Raw genomic sequence first — 20,424 nt, 5'->3', positions numbered from 1 at the left:
ATTTCAGAACGGATGGCCAGCCAATCAAATTTAAGCTCCTCCCCCGTCGTCTCCAAATCAAAGAAACGCGCCCTCCCATTCGCCCAATCTTGAATCAGATCATCCTTTCCCGTCGCCCATAATGAAAACTAAAATTCCCAGAATGCTGCTCGTTCCCGGTAGAGGAAGTCTTGTTGGATGAAGCCTTATAGAAGGAAATCAACTGGCGTGGAGCTGATTTTTCGTAATGAATCAAAGGGAGGTGAGTAACTGACGTTTGGTCTGAACAATAATTCATGACTATTAAATAACTGAAGCGTTTTGGCTGTTGCGTATTCATAAAAGTTATAAAGCGTATTTTGCTTATCTTGTTCCGGATCACACACTGATTTTATTTGTGCAAGAAACTCTTAAGTAGAAGAGATCCCTTTAAGACCTTATATGGCAGGAGGAATTGTATGCCTCTGAAATTCTTACACAATTGCCAGCGTTTGAATTCGAATATCACATATCTGGAATTGGCAATGCAGAATTCTTATTTATTTATTTATTTATTTTAATTCCATTTATATCCCGCCTTTCTCCGAAGACTCAGGGCGGCTTTACAAACTTAGCAGTAGCCTTCATTCTATGTATATGCCTGCTTATTAGGGCTTTCACACACACCCCAAGCGGCATTATTACAAAGTCAGCTTAATTGCCCCCAACAATCTGGGTCCTCATTTTACCTACCTCGGAAGGATGGAAGGCTGAGTCAACCTTGAGCCTGGTGGGATGCGAACCTGCACTAATTGCAGGCAGCTGGTGTTACTTAAGAAGGCATTAGCCCACTGCTCCACCAAGGCTCTTAGCTTTTCGTCCTATTAAAAAGCACCTGTTAAGACTGGCTCACACATTTTTCCATTTTCTGTATAAAGGATGAATACTCAGTGTGAATTACGCCCTTATCATTTCAGTGTTGGATTACTATAACATGCTCAATTGGGGCTGTTTTGAAAACTACCCAGAATCTGCAGTCAGTACAGAAGGAAACTATCCTGTTTTAGGATGAGAGCAGCTTCAGTAGCTGGCTAGTATCTGCCAATTAAATTCTATGATCCAGCATCTAACATCATTTTTTCCTATGTTTTCACAGCAGTTTGGACAAAAACAACAACAACCCAATGACTAATCCTGAGAAGAAAGTAGAGAAAAGTATTTGTGGAGATCATTGTGATCAACAGCAAAACGATGGAGATGGGGAAAATTTCTGGGACACATTTGAGCTTCTGGAAATTGATGGGAATGATGAAAGATCCAGTGAACAGGTTACAGGAAATGGGAATTGGTGTTCGGTAAGTAAAATGGCCCTCAGCCATTCATGTCAAAAGCAAATTGGGGTGATTTTAATGTGATTGTCCTTAAACTTATTTGTTTTGAAATAGCTCATTATTGCTCTTTAGCTAAAAGATATAAATACAAATGAAGAAAATGGGAAATTACCATAATACATTACAATAACCATTTAAGCAATACAAAACACATTCAATCAAGAATCAAAACAGATTTGCTCCCAAATGTCTGGGCCAATGGAAAGTTTTTAAGCTGGTACCAAAAAATGTCATGTTGACAACAGCTGAGCCTTTCCTTGTAGCAGTGCCCTAAAGATCCTTTAATAATAAGAATAAAACTGAAACACTTGAACACCATTGACAAAATCACGATCGCTCAATTGCAAAAGGCAAATTTATTTGAAACAGTTTATATCCTGCGACAATACCTTTAACAACAAGACAAGACTCAATAGATTTGGATAAAAATGCCAAATCCAATCTAAACATCTGGCTGACTGTGCAACCAATCATCATCATAATAAGCAGGTCCTTGGGAAAACCTAAACTGATGGATAAAAATGCCAAATCCAATCTAAACATCTGGCTGACTATCAGCCAGTCATAGTAATACTAATGTTGCTATAAAAATACTTATACAGCAGATCTTTCCTGGATTTCCACAAAGTTCCTTTATGGATTTAGAAAGGCAAGCAGTGTACTAAAATGCCATTTACATATAACATCTGCTATTGACTGAAAGCACTAAGCAAATAATACAACATTTTTAGTGTCAGGAAAAATATTTCATAACTATTCTGCCGCTTAGTAGTTATCTGGAAAAAAATACAACACACAATTATGTATTTCTTTCTGTCTGTGTAAAATAGCTGCAATTTATAATAGTTTCTATGTGTGAGAGGTAGAAAAAGAAAGAGGAGAGATAGCTACTGTGTATACCTGCAGATGGACGTATGCAAAAGTTTAATCAATGGAACATACTCAGATACATCCAAATGCATATGCACCTCTAGTATCAAGTTCTGATAAGAAAATCTTTGCAAATGGCTTCTTTTCTGCCTATCTGATCTGATTATTATTATTTATATATTAAGAGGAATGTTCTAAGGAAACAACGGCACTGGGAGAAGATTGTTTCTGCAAAGAAGGATAAAAGAAAATATGAAAGAGAACGACGTAAAGCAAAACATGCTGAACAAAAAGGTACAAGAAACAGAATAATTTCTGTCTCCGTCTTCTATAGAAAATAGTTTGTTCTCTGTACTCTGTTTCACGGAACTTTAATTAGGTTTTCTGTGAGGAGATCCATAAGGGCAGACAGGTCTTCTGAAAGAGGCTTCTCTATTACAACTAATATTTTGTAATTGTCAGACTCTCAAACTATATATCCATTTCATTTTTGTTTTCAGGTATCGCCATTCTGTCTTTCACTCTGGTGAGGGGGAAGCTCTGTGGGCTTTTGGATGCATTTCCTTTATTTTGTTCTGTCACCTTTGATGCATGTTTCTGGGTGTGAAAGGGAGGAGGAATGTGCCTGAGGCCCTTTGTCTTATATCTGCTTGGCTGGGAAGAGACTGGGACAAAAACAAAATGCCTGAGAACTGCGGCTTTATCACACTGGTTCCCTTAACAATTTCAACAAACTGGATTGGCTGAAATCATATTGAACCATTGGGCACTGGGGAGGGGTTTGAAGGGAGAGTTTTAATGTAACGTTTTGCACGGGAATTCTTCAGATCTTGCCTTGGTCTTCTGCTATCACTGTCTTTCACTAAAAGTTCCTTTTGAAACAATGGCTTTCTTGGGAGTGCTAGCTGAAGCAGGACCTTACAGTAATGTTCACCTGGAAGGAAATGTAGGGCAGGCTGGGCAACATTTTTTTCTAGAGGGATTTTGATGTATAGGCACTGAAGTGCCTTTCTAAGAAGTTATTGCTACTCTGAAAAATCATGACTTATGCCTCACCTGTTTGCTTAACATTGTTCAGTAGTGAGCAACAGGATGATTTGTTTTTTCTTCTCTTTTCTTCATTTCAGGCACTGCACCCCAGCTTAGTAAGCGAGATTTAAAAGCCATTGCCAAAGATCGTCTTCTAGAGGCCAAGGCTACAGGGCCTCGGCTATGTATTGATATGAGCTTGACCAGTCACATGACTAACAAGGTAGCTTTATATTTTTGCTCTTTTTAAAAAAACAAACATGGAATTTGATTTTCAGGACTGCTGAGTATGCCTCTGCTCTTTTCACAACACTTTGAAGAGGATGCTGTCATGGTTCCAATAGATGAAACCCATCAAAAGAACTTCAAGGCAAGAAATCTTCCTCAAAGAACATTTTTTCCAGGAAACAAAGTATCGGCACTACATAGTTGAACCCAAAACTAGATTCCCTTCCCCAGATACAAAGTAACAGAATGCAAGTCCCACCCTCACAAAGCAGTCATAAATCACATTCTCCAATTAGCCAAGAGCCCGGGCTCTTTCCAGCTCCTCAGCCCGCCAAAACGTTATCAGTTTGTGTCCTTGAGTTCCCATGGAGCTGCATTGTTATTATGGCTAGCTGAGCTCAAGCATTTACCCTATCCCCACTTCAACATCTAATTTCTAAACAGAAGAAAAAGCATGTTAAAAGCAAAGTAAAAATGGCTGCAATTTCCATCAATTGTCAGAGCAGGAACCTCCAATGTTACAGCGTTGACAGATGCATTCAGTTGTATTATTTGCCATATTGACTGAAGAATTGCGCTCCATAAAAATTAGAAATGTGGAAGTGAACATTTGATTTTTCCTCCTGAAAGCAATAGAAAGCTTCATGCACATTTAAGCCCAGACTGGAATGTAACTTGTTAGTTCTAGAAGTGCAGTTCAACCTCTGCAGCATGCATTGAGAAGAAAATGATTGAAGGATGTCGTATTCTGTGAGAGATTTTATACCTTGCTTGTAGTTATAAGTCTTAAGTCCTCTTGAACTGAGGAAACATTGAGATTGGCAGGATTTTAAGCATATTTTGTACAATTTACCTCTTGGAATAGTTGATGGAGAAGTCTTTACTTAAGGGCCACTGAAAGGCAATAGATGGAAGGAGTGCTCTTTATTAAATTTAACGAGGATAATATTGCAAGATCAAAATGTGCATTACAATCACATAAGGCAGAGCATGAAGTCCAGTGTTTTGAGATGCTCATAAACGGGGTCTTGGTCCTTTGAGTCAATTTTGACTCTTGGCGACTGCTTTGACAAGTGCTTGCAGTTTTCTTGGCAAGGTTTCAGAAATGCTTTGTTCTTGCCTTCTACCTAGAGCTGAGAGAGAGTGACTGGCCCGAGGTCGAACAGCTACTTTTGTGCTCAAGGTGAGACTAGAACCTACTGCTTTATAGCTTGGTATCTTAAACAAATCCCAAGTGCCGCGTAACAGAGTGAGCGCCTGTTACTCGTCCCAGCTTCTGCCAACCTAGCAGTTCGAAAGCACGTAAAAATGCAAGTAGAAAAATAGGGACCACTATGGTGGGAAGGTAACAGTGTTCCGTGTGCCTTTAGCGTCTAGTCATGCCGGCCACATGACCACGGAGACATCCTCGGACAAGCGCTGGCTCTTCGGCTTTAAAACGGAGATGAGCACTGGCCCCTAGAGTCGGAAACGACTAACACGCATGTGCGGGGGAACCTTTACCTTTTTATCTTAAACAGTACACCAAACTGGCGCTCTAAACAGCTAATGCTCAGTAGGAAATTTAGAGCAGTCACATCAGCCTGAAATAAAACTCCAAAGTTCTTGGATTCATAAGCTTTGGTCATGACCCTCCATGACTCTTGTTTGACTTTTCAGTTATTAAATATGTTAATATAAATTGGGATGTGGAAACTTAACAATTAAAGATGCAAATGTGATGTTGAGCTACATTTCCAAATTCTTATATAGAATTTGATATTTTATGGAGAACTCGAAGAGTTTGGTAGAGAATTATTCTGCCTTGTTAGAAAGAAGTTTATAGTCCTGCTGTTAAAAAATGGATTCCAAACATATGTTCCCAGTATGAATTGTCTTTACTGTATGAAAAATGAGAAAATGAGGCAATGTGTCCTGTATGGTCAAGCTTTAAGAATATGTTAAAGAATTAGCCTAGTTCTATATGAATCTGTTTTTTTCCCTTTAGCTTTAGTTCACTTTAATTATAATTACATATTATTTGCTTCTTTGTTGTCTAAACGCTTTATTCTTTTATCTTGTGCATTATATTTTGATCGGAATATTTCACTGAAAACAACAAAAATAATAATACTGGAGCTTTTTGAAGAACATCTAAAACAAAAAACCCACTGAGGCTTTTTCCTCTTCTTCAAGGAAATAAGTCGGCTTGCTGCACAGATTAGGCGGCTTTATGGGTCCAACAAGAAAGCTCAGAAGCCCTTTTGGCTCCACCTCACAGGGATTGTGAAAAACAGTCCTATTTATGAAGCATGCTTGAGAATGAATGACGGATTCGCCAATTATCTGGTAAGTATATCTCCCCTCTTCCCCTCTGTTTTATCTCTCTCCAAGTGATGACACTGAAGGAAAATAGTTCTTTCTCAAGTTGCTGTTATCAATAGAAGGTAAAATACATAGAGCTGGTAGCTTTGCCTTCCTTTCCCATAATAGTCTGCATGATTAACTTGGTACTTTCCAAAGTTGCAGTCCCATAACATAACTAGACACAGAATAGTTGCTTTTAAGAAGTCCTGTAGTTTAATATCTTCAGTAATCTTGTAAAATATTATGAGGTTTAAATTGGGCTAAAAAACAGATTTAAATCTGTTTTTCAGTAGAATAGTAATGGATAGTCAGAATGACCTGTATTTCCAAAATTGCACACTCATTCCTTCACAAGTGCTCTTTCTAAAAGAATTTTCTGAAATTCCATTTACATTTGTTGCGTTCTTTTTCAGATGGATATGACTGCAGAAAGTTATCTTGACCTATTTCCTTTGGACACGATTGTATATCTCACACCAGATTCTGATAATGGTATATTGCAGCTTTGGGGCTGTTTAAAGTTTGTTGTTCTTATTTTAAATGAGTAATAATTGGATTTGGGGTGTCTTAATGTAGGTTTCAAATCAACTTGATTAAACTTGTTTCCACATATCTGACATCCTCCTCATGCGCTGTCAGCTAACGCCAAATAGCCTAGCACAGGGCTTTTCAACCAGTGGTACGGGTACCACCTGTGGTACGTTGGCACCTGGCAGGTGCGACCATCCTAGAAAAGTGGTAGCGGGGGAGGGAAATGAGCTGAACTGGTGGCAGCACCACACAAGCCTGAGCGAGAGATGGCTGGAGCTGCAGGGCTGTCAGGGCTCAGCGGAAGCGCCAGGATCAGTGCCAGGCTCCAGGCTGAGCCCAGAAGAAGCACCGATCAGCTGGAATGTTGCAGCATCTCCAGGGTCTTGTGATTTACATTCGGATGCTTGGCAACTGATTCGTATTTATGACGGTCACAGTGTCCCAGGGTCATGTGAAGTGACCAAAACCTGCTGCAAGCACCCAGCAGACAGGGGGGAATAAAAACCAAACACCCCACCCCCGCTGCCAATCCTCAACAAAAATGCTCACAACAATGAAAACCTCGGACAGGAGGAGGAACGCCGCTGGGTGGACAGGCAGCTGTCTTGCTTGGCTGTGGCTAGCGGGGCACTTTTTTCAGTGCCATTGTAACTTCGAACAGTCACTAAGCGAACTGTTGTAAGTCGAGGACTACCTGTACTTCATCACTTTTTTCCTCTTTTTTTTTTTGGTCAAGTTTTTGACACCTTGCTAAGGTGACTGGTGGTACTCGGATGTTGCCATATCCTAAAAATGGTACAATGGGTGAAAAGATTGAAAAGCCCTGGCCTAGCATTCAGCTGGGACAAACAGCCTTATATGTCAAACTGAGCAACAGTTACGTGAACTCAGTCCTTAGTAAGAATAGCAGTAAGTAGGGTAACTAACTCCCTGATCTAGGCTTGTGGCTTTTGCTGATGCACTTTCTCTTTTTCTAAATACTGTGACTGGGAACCAAACATTAATCTGTCTTGATTGGTGGAGTGAGGGCTCGTGGTTACAAGGTTTTTGCAGCCCTGCTGAAATCATGCAGCACTGGAGTCTTACTAATACTTAAAAATTAACGTCAGATAACATAAAAGGAACTATAAAATAAGAAAAAGTACTATAAAATGAATCTTAAGTAAAATGTAAACCTGTACAGTAATGCAGTATGTATAGTTATAAATCGTACTTTAAAATTTAACAATCTAAATTATTATTTTATTTATTTATTTTTTATTTTATTTTAATTCCATTTATATCCCGCCCTTCTCCGAAGACTCAGGGCGGCTTACAAGCTTAGCAGTAGCCTTCATTCTATGTATATGCCTGCTTGTTAGGGCTTTCGCCCCCCCCCCAGCGGCATTATTACAAAGTCAGCTTAATTGCCCCCAACAATCTGGGTCCTCATTTTACCTACCTCGGAAGGATGGAAGGCTGAGTCACTAAGTTGAAATTCATCTATACATTTCCAAAGATTAGTGGAGCAAGTATGAACATATTGCACATATAGATCAGAAGCCAGCTGTTTGTACATATTCACAGGTGCTGTGCAAAACTTTGCTATATTATTTATACTAAGGCTTTTGTTATCTAATTGAAAGGAAATAATATAAGATTCTTCAGACTGGTCTCTGGGGTGTAACAACAAAGGAAAATGGAATCTTCTTGTTAACAGGAATGTATGCATGGATTCATGGAACCATCACCACAAGGGCAGGTCTGATTAGCTATAGAACTTTTATTAAATCTTCACTATAAAAATGCTAAAGGCCAATTATTGTCTGAAGGAAATCCTTTGTTGAAATGGGGAAGACGGTGAGTCAGCATAATTAGCTGACATCCATCTAGGGTGGTTAAACTGTAAAGGGATAAATTTTGAATGAGGTCTCTGTCATTCTAGTATTCACTATATAAGAGTCTTTTTTTATATCTCTCAGCCACTATAAATTTGAGGAAATTTGGAAATTGAGAAATTTTCTAAAAATTGCTAGAGTCCAAAACAACCAGAATTTATTGGCTAAAAGTAATGGGATCATCCCAACTGGAAAATGAATAACAAGGCTGTTTCCTCAGTCCTCATCTGGCCAGCTTTTAGGCTTAGAATTACATTGAATACACATTTTAGAGCTTGAAGCACTGCTCTAATAGACTTAGTTTGTACTATTTCCTCAACAATCAGCCTATAATTTGGGTAAGAATGTAATGGGAGATATATAAGCAACTGAGCCAAGCATTGCTCAGTGAATAGAGCTGGTAAGGATGATTTGTTTTGTGTGAAAAAAATAGAAGAGCTGAAGAATTTCTTTGAGCCCATAAGAATACAGATTTGATATGTACATTCCATGATCCTGAGTCTTGAAGGCCTGCGCCTGGATATTTAAAAACCTTCACTTGCTACTGTACTGTTACCCAGTGAAACTACCTAAATGTTTTAGGAAAGATCATTTTGGATAGTTTTCGACTTACAAGCATAACTGAGCCTAGAATTAGGGTTACAATGTCATGATGGTTGTTAAATGAACATTGTGGTTGCTAAGTGAACCCATTATACCCAATGGGCATTTTTTTGCTGAAAACCAGAAGTAAACACCATTTCCCACAAAAAAAAAACATTGCAAGTTGCGGTCCTGTGACCGTAGGATGCTGCAAACGTTGCCAGTTGCCAAGTGCTGAAAATGTGATCATGGGATTTGGAGGGACAGGAGGCTGTCAAAACCAGGTTGTAAGTACGTAGCTCTATGGAGGTCCGTCATAACTTCTAACAGTCACTAAATGACCAGTTTTAAGTCGAATTACCTGTATTTTAGTCTTCTGGAAATGTATTCTAAGGTGATTTTTCTTACAGTAATACATCAAAGTATTAAGTGAACATCTGAGGCCAGTTGGAACCCTTGAAATAATCATCTCCATAAAAAAAAGAGTGGGGCATTGATGTTTACTAGTCTAGAGAGCTGAAACTTTGAATCTGAAAATTCCTTTGCCTATAAATTCATGTATAAGTTGAACAAGGAGGCAGCTACAATAAGTTAATAGGCCTTGTGAGTAACATCAAGTTCCTAATTCTAGAATATTTATAAAATGTCTGGATTAGGAAGAATAACTGAATCTAAAATATCAAATCTACTAAATCTTCCCTACTGAAGAAGTCTCAAAATTGAATGAAATGTTGATTTAAAATCACTAAAGGCTGCCTAAAGAGAAGCTACAGATCTTCTAACATATTCTAAAATATCATAAAATAGGGACTAACATAGAATATAACCTTTAGAGCAAAAATAAAGCTGATGCCAACAATTAGGGGGGTAAATCTCAAAATAGAACAATCTATAATATTAAGCAGATGGTAGTTTAGTTTGATGCACTTTAGGCCAGAAATACTCTTACTGGAGATAAGAGAAAATGATAGTATAGAGACGGTATCTATAAATAACATTGTTCCTTTCATATCCAGTACTCAAGTACCAGCACTTAATGTTTTATTTACCCAAAATAACATCACCAGCTAAATGCAAGCTTGCTGAGAGCACCACAAGCTTTGGAAAACAGTAAAGTTTGCAGACAGATAAAACATAATTAAGAATAATTTTTTTTAATGAGGAAGGAGAATTCTTCAAAAGAGTCCAGTGAGTAAGCTTATTGAAGCTGGAAAAGAGAAAAAAAAACCTCACAAAACAAGACAAGGAGAAATTGGGGTCAGATAGAAATGATTATTAGAGTTCTTCTGTATTGTATATTGTGTAAATTTTGCTAGGCATAATTTTAATATGTTTGAGCACACCTGGACATTTTGATTTGAACCAAGGCAGTGACTAACACTATTGGCAGCAGATCTATTTCAGTCCTTCTGATTTTAGTTGTGATTTTCTTAAGACTACTATACAATTCAGAGAATTAAGGTAAAATAACATATTATTCAATGACCCTGTTCTCAATGCATGCTTAACTGGCTCAAGGAGAGAGTTAATGTATTGTAACAACACAGAGAAGAATCAACTACCCTGCCCCTCTCCGCTAGAGTTAAATTTGCCTCAGAACAGACCCACCTAATTCCACCAAGTTAGTTGTGTTATAGCAGGGCTTTTCAACCTTTTCATCCATTGTACCACTTTTAGGATATGGCAACATCCGAGTACCATTAGTCGCCTAGCAAGTTGTTAAAAACTTGATAACCAAAAAAAAAAAGGAAAAAAGTGATGAAGTACAGGTAGTCCTTGACTTACAACAGTTCGCTTATTGACTGTTTGAAGTTACAATGGCACTGAAAAAAGTGACCGCTAAGCCACAGCCGAGCAAGACACCTGCCTGCCTGCCTGCTCAGCAGCGCTCTTCCTCCTGTCCGAGGTTTTCATTGTTGTGAGCATTTCTGTTGAGGATTGGCAGCGGGGGTGGGGTGGGGGGGTGTTTGGTTTTTATTCGCCCCCGTCTGCTGAGTGTTTGCAGCAGGTTTTGGTCACTTCACATGACCCTGGGACACTGTGACCGTCATAAATGTGAATCAGTTGCCAAGCATCTGAATGTAAATCACAAGACCCTGGAGATGCTGCAATATTCCAGCTGATCGGTGCTTCTTCTTGGCTCAGAAGCGCCAGGATAAGTGCCAAGCTCCAACTGGAGCCTGGTGATAATCCTGGCGCTTCCACTGAGCCCTGACAGCCCTGCAGCTCCAGCCATCTCTCGCTCAGGCTTGTGCAGTGCTGCCACCGGTTCAGCTCATTCCCCTCCCCCGCTACCACTTTTCTAGCATGGTCGCGTACCACCTGCCAGGTGCCAATGTACCACAGGTGGTGCCCGTACCATTGGTTGAAAAGCCCTGGTGTTATAAAACACCCAAGTCCCATATTTTGACCCATTTTGTGTAAGTATTGAAAGAACAGAGAGTTTGACATAGTGGCAGAAGAAGCCTTTCTGTTACAGAATTGCCTACCAAGTTTAGCCATACAGTGTAGAACATTTGGCTTGCCTGGGCTACATTGAGTGAAGAGGAATTGTCTTGGGCCACATATAAAATATATACACTATAGTTGATGTATATAAATCACATAGTATTTAAAGCTTATAATCTTGGGCTGCATGATTAGCTGTCCAATGCCAGTTAGGCTGCTGGTTGGACATGCCTACTGTAGAAGAAAGCTCCCTCATTCTAATTGGATGAAAAAGGAAATGGAAAAAGGGTTAATAGTGTGGAACCTTGCTGGAACAATAATGGGGCAGATGCTTCTGCAATATATGGCATTTCTTGGAGAAAGTGAACAGAGATTCCAAATTCCCTAAATTGTGATTTTTGAGCTAATTAGTAGGACTGTGCGCTGCCAAAGTCCTCAGTGACAGAACACTTAATACCTTATTGCAGGGGTGTCAAACTGCTGGCCCATGGACCGGTTGCATGATGCGGAGGCTGTGCCTGCCCCAGCTCTGGCAATGCAAAAAAATTTGCAACACATCACAACATGTCATTTGACGCAGTGAGTTTGACACCCATGCCTTATTGGGTTAAAAATATTATGAGAAGAGACTAATGAAGTTTTCACCCAGACTCTTAATGTACCACTTTTTTTTTAATCAATCTGTATTATTGTTCTCCACTTCCTGGCATATGACTAGAAAGTTAAAAAATGTAAACAAAACCTGAAACACATCACACCCAGGTAGCACACACATTCCCTACAACAGACATGTCAAACACAAGGCCCGGCGACCGGATCCGGCCCGCAAAGTGGTTTCATGTGGCCCGCGAAGCCATCCTGGAAACAGTGAGGGAACGGCCCCCACTGCCTTGGCCCTGGCCCAGAGACCCTCCTTCTGCCAGAGACCCTCAGATCTGTCCCCACTCCTGCCCAGGCCCCCATAGGCACCCTTGATGCAAACGATGTAGAGCTGGCCACGCCCACCCAGTAGGCCTTACACACTCTAGCCACGCCCACCCAGTAGGCCACACCCACCCAGGACATACCCACCCGGCCTCCTAAGGGCAACCGCAATGCTGATGCGGCCCTCAATGAAATTGAGTTTGACACCCCTGCCCTACAACAATCCCCTAAAATTGGGTTCACCTAGCTTCCTGGCTTAGTGTCCAGGGACAGCTAAGCTTTCACTTACCATTGGGATTCGGCCCTTCTGAATTTGGGGGTAAGGAGCGGTAAATTGTTGCACCGGCAGGCACAGCAACAGAAGTTAAGCCTCCGAGATACCAGTAGATGTTACTGTTTAATTGAATGAAGTCAGAACATGCCTGTCAGGTCTGGTGGAATTGGCAGAAATAAGTACAGATAAGCAGTCCTGCAAGTAGGTCCAGTCTTGTACTATGAAGCTCTTGTAGGTGACCAACAGCGCCTTGAAAAAATATACTGGGAGCCACTGCAATTCAAAGTTGTGGTGCTACAAGAGCCTACTCAGGAGATGGTGTTACATGAGTTTACTGCACCTGTTAATTACCAGAGCTACATTCTGAACTAGCTGCAGTTTTTGACTGACTTTCAAAGGTAGCCCCATGTAGAGTGGCAGTGTATATTTTGAATGCTCGTAATAGTGTTATACCTTTACTGCCAGTTCTGATGTTCTCTGTATTTCTTTGCCTTTACTGCTGGCTCCTAAAGGTGTGATGGATAGGCAAAACATAACAAGATTATGAAGATGATATTGATATAATGCAATCTGCCTTTATTACTTGAGGTTTGTTTATTTGTGTTCTTCTCATTTTAGTTCTTGAGGAAGTTGATCCACAAAAAGTACATATTTTGGGAGGGCTGGTGGATGAAAGCATTCAAAAGGTAAGTATATTACACATATTATAATGATATTCTGGCAGAAATAGTTGGGTGGTATTTTAGTGGTGAACTGCAGGAACTTACCTCTTATCACATACTATTTTCCAATGAGCAATTAGCTAATATAATTAAAATAGAGCTTCTGGGTTTGGAGGATAGGCATCATAAGCTTTTTAAAGAATCTAATAGCCAGATGTAGTTCATTAAAAAAAACACCCAAAGAATCATTTCCTCCCTTCCCTCTTTTAGTGTATATAATTTGTTTTTGTAGAAACTCACTTTCCAAATTGCCCAGGAAAGACATTTGCAGACAGCACGATTGCCTATTCAAGAGTACATGGTAAAGAACGTCAATGCAAAAAATTACCACTCAACAACCCTAGCCATCAACCAAGGTAAGTAATGCACAAACCTGTTGACAGAATTTTCTGCCATCTATTTGCAGACATTGTATTACCACCAGCTTTCCTATACAATTTATAGCTGGAATTAGCTGTTGCAAATTAACTCCTCATAACTTGCATGGATGGTGTTGGTACATTTTTTTAAAATTACACCTTTCTGACAATTCTTGTACGGTTGATTGGTGCACACTGGAATTTGGACTCTGACAGTTCTCTACGGAATTGTTCTTCACTTTTGTTTATTGTACTTTTTAGGGCACAAAATGTCACATCACATGATGAACTATTCAAGAAATTGCTCCTCCTTAGGCTTAATTAGGGACGCGGTGGCTCAGTGGGTTAGGACGCTGAGCCTGTCGATCAGAAGGTCGGCAGTTTGGCGGGTCGAATCCCGAGTGCCGCGTAACAGAGTGAGCGCCTGTTACTCGTCCCAGCTTTTGCCAACCTAGCAGTTCGAAAGCACGTAAAAATGCAAGTAGAAAAATAGGGACCACTACGGTGGGAAGGTAACAGCGTTCCGTGCGCCTTTGGCGTCTAGTCATGCCGGCCACATGACCACGGAGACGTCCTCGGACAAGCGCTGGCTCTTCGGCTTTGAAACGGAGATGAGCACCGGCCCCTAGAGTCGGAAACAACTAGCACGCATGTGCGGGGGAACCTTTACCTTTTTAGGCTTAATTAGATATAGTCCTAACATAGGAGAGCTGTCTTATGAGATATGGGCAAATAGGCATTAAACAGTGGAGCTCTACCTTGAGCAAATAGGAGAGCCTTGAATGTAAAGAGTCATGCTGTATTAAATACCACAAATCTTGCATACTCATTATAAATATATTTAAATTATTATTGGAAAATAAGAGTCTAAAAATACAGAGGATGGCTATTGTTTCTGTAGAAGCTCTGTTATGCCGTGATTGGATTCTATCCTCCTTGTAATTTCATGACATTTTTATAATTATCCAATCCATTTCTTTTTAGTGTTTGATGCCTTATCAACTTTCTGTGATACCAAGAATTGGGAAGAGGCACTTAAAGTTGCAGTTTCTCCTGGAAAGGGATACATCTTCAAAGACACAAAGTGACAAAAGGATTCAGGATACTAATAGGAGAAAACAAGATTTGGTCTGTTTTTGGTAACCTACAGCAGTCTCCTTTACCCAATTGTATTCCAGATATTTTGGACTACAATGATTACAATTTCCAGTTGTAAATTATGGGAGTTTGACTCCAGCAGTACTGTATATAGACATGTGGGGAGAGTAAACAAGTCATTGATCTTCATTTCTGCTAACTGTACTTCTTGGGGAAAAGACTGGGTCTCTCATTGCTTATTCTTGGTCAATCTATTAGAAGGGTTAAAATATTGTTCGTTTCACATTAGAATTAATTGCACTTACTACTGATGTGCTCTTTTTTAAAAAAAAAACATGACATTTGTGCTGGGAATTTTTGCTGATAACAGTGAGTCTTTCATAATTAAATGAATGGGTAGCTTTTCCTGCACTCATAGGCAAGGGAGCTGAGGTTATGTCAATTTTTAAAAACATAAATGCTTTATTGCTCTAATATCAGATTAAATCTCCTTGCCACCTTTACTTACCCTTCCAAGCATAGTGGAGTTGACTAATTGTGTTATTAGCAGTGTTCTAAAATAGGAATGTTATAAAAGGCTCTAGAGTGCTAGCCTACATAGGGACTCAGAAGCAAGGCTACTATAGTAGAGTTTACTTCCTGCTAATTAACTAAATACAGGAGACCTTATGTATTTATTTATTGGGTAAGCAGATACAGCACTTCCATTTTCAGTGAGTACAATTGGGTGAAAATACTGTTCAAAAGTTGTGTTCTATTTTAAAGGGGAGCATCCCTTTAAAATAGAATATAAAAGCAACTGGGTGAAGAAAAGCTGTTACTACCTGCAATAGGCTGTGAAAACAACCCTGGGAAACAGGAGGAAGGGCCATTATGTAGGCATCAGCACTTCTTCGTGGTTTCCCAAGGTTATTCTCACATCCTATTACACCACCGCACTGCCTGTGATGCTTCACTGCCTGTGACCCTTGACATGTCAGACAGGTTGGGTTGAAAGAGTTGGGGTGGCCCAAAGTTGCCAAGTTTGCTAAGCTTGTAAGCCGCCCTGAGTCTTCGGAGAAGGGCGGGATATAAATGGAATTAAAATAAATAAATAAAATAAATAAGTGAACCTCCATGGCTTAGGTAAACAAGAATCTGGGTTTTCTTGGTGTTAGTCCAGCATTTTATCAATCACACATCACTGGATCTTTTTTTAAAATGTATCTTTGTAACATACTCCAGGTGCATTTATTTAAAACACCAGAAAGAAGAGTCCCAGACAAAAGACAGATACCTATGGTACGGTTTCATTAACCTTGATCAACATGTCCACCAATTGGGACACACTAACATTGTAAGCTAATATGTTCAGTAGATCTGTCCAGTTTGACCTACAGCGTTCTCTTTGAGCTGTTCTTAAGCAGCATTTATCTACAGCTGTTAACATTGAAAAGACCTTCAGAAAAGATTGATCTTTTGCCTTCTACACTTAGAGAGGAAAGAGGAAAAAAAAGTAAAATTGGATGTGAATCAACATGCTATCTATGAGTTTTATGAGACTTATTCCCTTGACTTCACTCAAGCTTTCAGCATTAATATCCATTGACAAATGAAACCAAGCAATTGCCTCAGTTCCTTCAGCCATTCTTTTACACATCCCCTGTTTTTATTAGAATCTCCCAGGGTTATACATTTATCAGGCCAACTCAGAAGGTCACAAAAATACGCAAGTGTTCAAAATAGCTAATTCTCTCTTTATAGTGAATTCATCAAGAGTTGTACTGTTAGTGCAAAGAAAGGAGAAGCAGGAAGAGACAGCAAATCCATCTCATGTGCAGGATGAAGCTATGAACTGCTGTACAAGGCAGAAAAGGGAAGCAGTGAGGGCCGTATATTGGCACACACATAGTTTTAGGCTTAGGCTGGAGTAATCCTTCTCATGAGTTTGCCTACATGCCTCCAAAAACTGTTGATAGCTACACAAAACATCCCTCAGGTTGGTTTTAAGGTCTATGTGCCCATTACTGCAAAGGCCACAGTCTGTGAACTGTAAGCATACTTCTGTCAACTGAAGAAGGTTCTGGAAGGTCTTCTGAACTATCATTTGTGTCTCTGGAGAAGGCCCTGGTGCTTTGATAATCTTCTGGCAATTAGACAGCAATCTCTGTGATTGCGCATACAAGGTGTCCTTGTTTTCTGAAAAAAGGGCGGGACATTGATCCTCTGGATGTTTTCTTTGGTTTCCTGAAGACCACCTTAAAACTTCCTGTAGCAAGACCACATCCCCTAACAAATGGCAGAAGTCGAATGGCGAGACAGACCATTTTTCTTTCATATAGCTCAGTTCTTTGATAGGCAATCCTGGGAGGTATCTGTGATTCTGAGACTCTCTGGGGGCCCCATCCGTATAAGTATGTTGTTGAAAGCGCCTGGTGGGATTAAAATCTGAAGGCAGTGGGTTTCTTGTTGAAGGTGGAGTTGTTAAGGGTCCTTCAGAAATGCTACTTGTAAAGGGTTTGGTGCAGTCCAATTCCGCTTCATTTTCTGCCCCATGGAAACAGCTTGCATAAGACAACTGGCAGCTGCACGTCGACGGTTTATGTCTGGGTGTAGATATTTCCTCAGAATTGACTAAACCTGGTGGACCTGTACCACTGAATGCTACTGCACCCCCAGTTGCGTTGTCAGAGGATAGATCTGAAGTACAGTTTTCCTCAGTGGGTCTGTCAAAGGAAGGGTAACTCCGTCCAGCTGAACTATCAGTTTCACTCTGTTCTGTGTTCTTCGCTGAGGAAGCCATTAGTGAACTGTATCTCTTATTTTTATAATCTGTAATGAGAGCATCTCCTGTGAGGTTTTTCCCCTCTGTATTATAGTCACCAGCAAACTCCGTAGATGGGCACAGATTATGAGACATACTCATGGCTGATAAGTGGGCTGGGACTTGATTTATCACCCCATCTTTTAAAGATAAATTATTAACGCCCAGGCCATTTTGGCTAGTGATTCCCTGGCACTTCTTATCTGCTTGCTGACAGATTTGTGCATTTTCTGCTGTTGAACTGAGATTTGGCCAGCAAATTTGGCCTGAAGTATCACTGCAGTTGAAAAATAGTTCAGTTACATTTGAAATCCCTAGATGTTTCTCATCTCCCGATTTCTCTTTAGCACCCTTATTTGACAATTGGCTGATACCTTCTTCAAGCTTTAAGCCTCCGAGGGCCTGGCTGGATTCACACAAGATGGAATCTCTCTTGGAGGGATCTAACACAATTTGTTCCTGTTTCTCATCTTTCTCAGCAGGCAGAGAACCCAGATCCAAGTCTGGGGCAAAAGACAAACGTTTGTCTTGGATGCTTTTCAGAGATGCTGAAGGTTTGGTGGTAGTGTGTATTATTTCCTCAATCAAAACATAACTGACTCCTGCTGGAGGCATAGCTTTGATTGTACTCGCTTTTTTATCAAGTGCTTGTTTTACGGAACACTCTGCCTTTACTTCACAGTGTCCCTGAACCCCTCTAGCTATTTCTGTAAGCTTTTCTGTTTTGTCTTTGCAAGTGGGATCAAGATCTTCCTGGTGAAATGCAATTCCTGGTGTACTTAAATGGTGACTCTGATGGGGGGCCACATAGAAAGAATTTAAAGAGTAATTGCTCAAGTCTAAACCTCCTCCACTTGCCTGGGCCGAGGCCAGGCACAAAACTGCATTGTGTCCTGATGAATTCTGCCCCATTTGTGTTGCGTCAGATGATGAGGTTGAATTTTGGACCACCTGGATTTTTTGTGTGGCTTCAAGGAGACTGGAATTTTGCTGGGGTTCCTTCAGTAAACTCTCAGCTGCAGATGCTCCTGAAACAGTAGCATCTCTACTGTAACAAACATCGGTTTCCAGGGCGTAGGGTAAAGCTTTGGGGAAACTAACTTGGGAAGTATAATTTGTCTCGAGGAAGGACCTTCTTTTCCTCAAATTATTGGCCCACGTTGGCTCTTTTCCTGGCCTGGGTTTCATCCCTCTGCTTTGCCTTGACAGGATGTTTTCATCCAAGCTGCCATAGGATGGCAATCCTGGGGAACGAGGTAGGGGTAGAATTTCAGAACCTAAAAATAAAGAAAAGCCCATCAATGTAGAGAAATATTTTCATCTCATTTCAACAGTAGTTTGTGAAAAGATGTATGTTACTGCTGCTGCTATGTGTGAGTTATCTAAAGGTGCACACACCATTCTTTTCTTTCTACAAGCTAAGAAACTATGGAAATGCCAGGGGTTATCTAAGGCAGGGGTCCCCAACTCCCGGTCCGTAGACCAGTACCGGTCCGTGGCACGTCAGCAGCCGGTCTGCACAAACAAGCCCCATCCACAGGATGCAGGCAGCACACAAAACCACGCCCCTTCCGGTCCACGGAAAAACCTCTCTCCATGGAACCGGTCCTTGGTGCCCAAAAGGTTGGGGACCTCTGATCTAATGTCCTGCCCCTCTCAGCCTGTGACTGAAACGTACTGTATTGTGACCAGTTCAAAAGCGTCACCCCTGCAAACAGAGTTGGAGACATACTTGCCCACCTTCCTCTTCCATCCACTTTTATGTCTTTTTATGGCACAAAAGGGATGAAAACTTGAGAGAGACTAGAGGAGAAATCCTGCTATCATGGGGCAGTAGTAGTTAGTAGTGGTAATTGTTAATTTCTGTGTTAAAGTGTTCTCACATGATCATTCCACCACCTTTAGCTGTATGAACATAACTAGCACCACAATTTATTCCCATATATTCGTTCTTTTAGCAAATAAAAGGGAAAAAAAACTATCAGAGGAAATGTAATAATATGAAACTCTGAACTGGAATGCTCTTTGCAATCGGTCTTGTGGAATAGCCATTAACTCATAAAGGTTCCCCCGCACATGCGTGCTAGTCGTTTCCGACTCTAGGGGCTGGTGCTCATCTCCATTTCAAAGCCAAAGAGCCAGCGCTTGTCCGAGGGCATCTCCGTGGTCATGTGGCCGGCATGACTAGATGCTAAAGGCGCACGGAACGCTGTTACCTTCCCACCGTAGTGGTCCCTATTTTTCTACTTGCATTTTTACGTGCTTTCGAACTGCTAGGTTGGCAGAAGCTGGGACGAGTAACAGGCGCTCACTCTGTTACACGTCACTCGGGATTCGACACGCCAGACTGCCGACCTTCTGATTGACAAGCTCAGTGTCCTAACCCACTGAGCCACCATGTCCCTTAATAATATGAAACTCTGAACTGGAATTTTCTTTGCAATTGGTCTTGTGGAGTAGCCATGAACTCATACCCTTGCCTAAATGGAAACAAAATACCGGGCAGGTACAAGGAATAATTAGATGATGTGTATTTTGAGTATGAAGGAAAAAGCTAATAGCCAGCTAGCTAGATTTCAGCAAGCAACTCAGTCAACTTTAATTATTCTAATGGCCTCATATAGATACTATAGCACTGCAAGACACAATGAATAATGCTGTGGACTGTGAAAAAGACCCAGAAGGATTGCTCAGACAGCAGTCAAAATTAACACCCCTATTTAAAAGACTTTGGGAGGTTCATACCACAACAGAGTTACTCTAGGGCAGACATGTCAAACACAAGGCCCAGGGGCCAGATCCGGCCCACAAAGTGGTTTCATGCGGCCCGCGAAGCCATGCTGGAAACAGTGAGGGAACGGCCCCCACTGCTTTGGCCCTGGCCCAGAGACCCTCCTTCTGCCAGAGACCCTCAGATCTGTCCCACTCCTGCCCAGGCCCCCATAGGCACCCTTGATGTGAACGATGTAGAGCTGGCCACGCCC

At 40.9% G+C, this 20,424-nt stretch overlaps 2 protein-coding genes across 6 annotated transcripts in view; one reads left to right on the top strand and one right to left on the bottom strand.

Moving 5' to 3' along the window:
- Positions 1-145: 145 nt before the first annotated feature.
- TRMT10B (tRNA methyltransferase 10B) lies at positions 146-14,826 on the top strand. Its single transcript, XM_083357180.1, has 9 exons — positions 146-241; positions 1,115-1,313; positions 2,405-2,513; positions 3,347-3,471; positions 5,652-5,804; positions 6,236-6,314; positions 13,077-13,144; positions 13,413-13,536; positions 14,524-14,826. The coding sequence occupies exons 2-9, from the start codon at positions 1,143-1,145 to the stop codon at positions 14,625-14,627; spliced, it is 933 nt and encodes a 310-aa protein (XP_083213306.1). The 5' UTR covers positions 146-241; positions 1,115-1,142; the 3' UTR covers positions 14,628-14,826.
- Positions 14,827-15,405: 579 nt separating this feature from the next.
- Positions 15,406-20,424, bottom strand: part of FRMPD1 (FERM and PDZ domain containing 1) — a 74,188-nt gene continuing 69,169 nt past the window's right edge. For 3 of the 5 annotated variants that reach the window (XM_083357173.1, XM_083357174.1, XM_083357177.1), the window contains one exon: positions 15,407-18,717. In XM_083357173.1, coding sequence (XP_083213299.1) covers positions 16,448-18,717 — 2,270 coding nt within the window. In that variant the 3' untranslated portion in view covers positions 15,407-16,447. Of the gene's footprint in view, positions 18,718-20,424 lie in introns of all 5 variants that reach the window. The other 2 variants (XM_083357176.1, XM_083357175.1) reach the window with 1 other exon arrangement.

This window comes from Vipera ursinii, assembly GCF_947247035.1.
Source record: "Vipera ursinii genome assembly, chromosome: 2".
Classification (NCBI taxonomy): Eukaryota; Metazoa; Chordata; class Lepidosauria; order Squamata; family Viperidae; genus Vipera; species Vipera ursinii.
The sequence above is the reverse complement of the archived record's forward strand: the minus strand, read 5'-3'. Positions and strand labels throughout refer to the sequence as shown.

What these genes read in the sequence shown, in the direction of transcription:
- TRMT10B (XM_083357180.1), top strand. Translation starts at nt 1,143, where the DNA reads ATGACTAATCCTGAGAAGAAAGTAGAGAAAAGTATTTGTGGAGATCAT. An exon ending in GAAATGGGAATTGGTGTTCG is followed by an intron (nt 1,314 to 2,404) that starts GTAAGTAAAATG and finishes TTATATATTAAG; the next exon opens with AGGAATGTTCTAAGGAAACA. An exon ending in ACGGATTCGCCAATTATCTG is followed by an intron (nt 5,805 to 6,235) that starts GTAAGTATATCT and finishes GTTCTTTTTCAG; the next exon opens with ATGGATATGACTGCAGAAAG.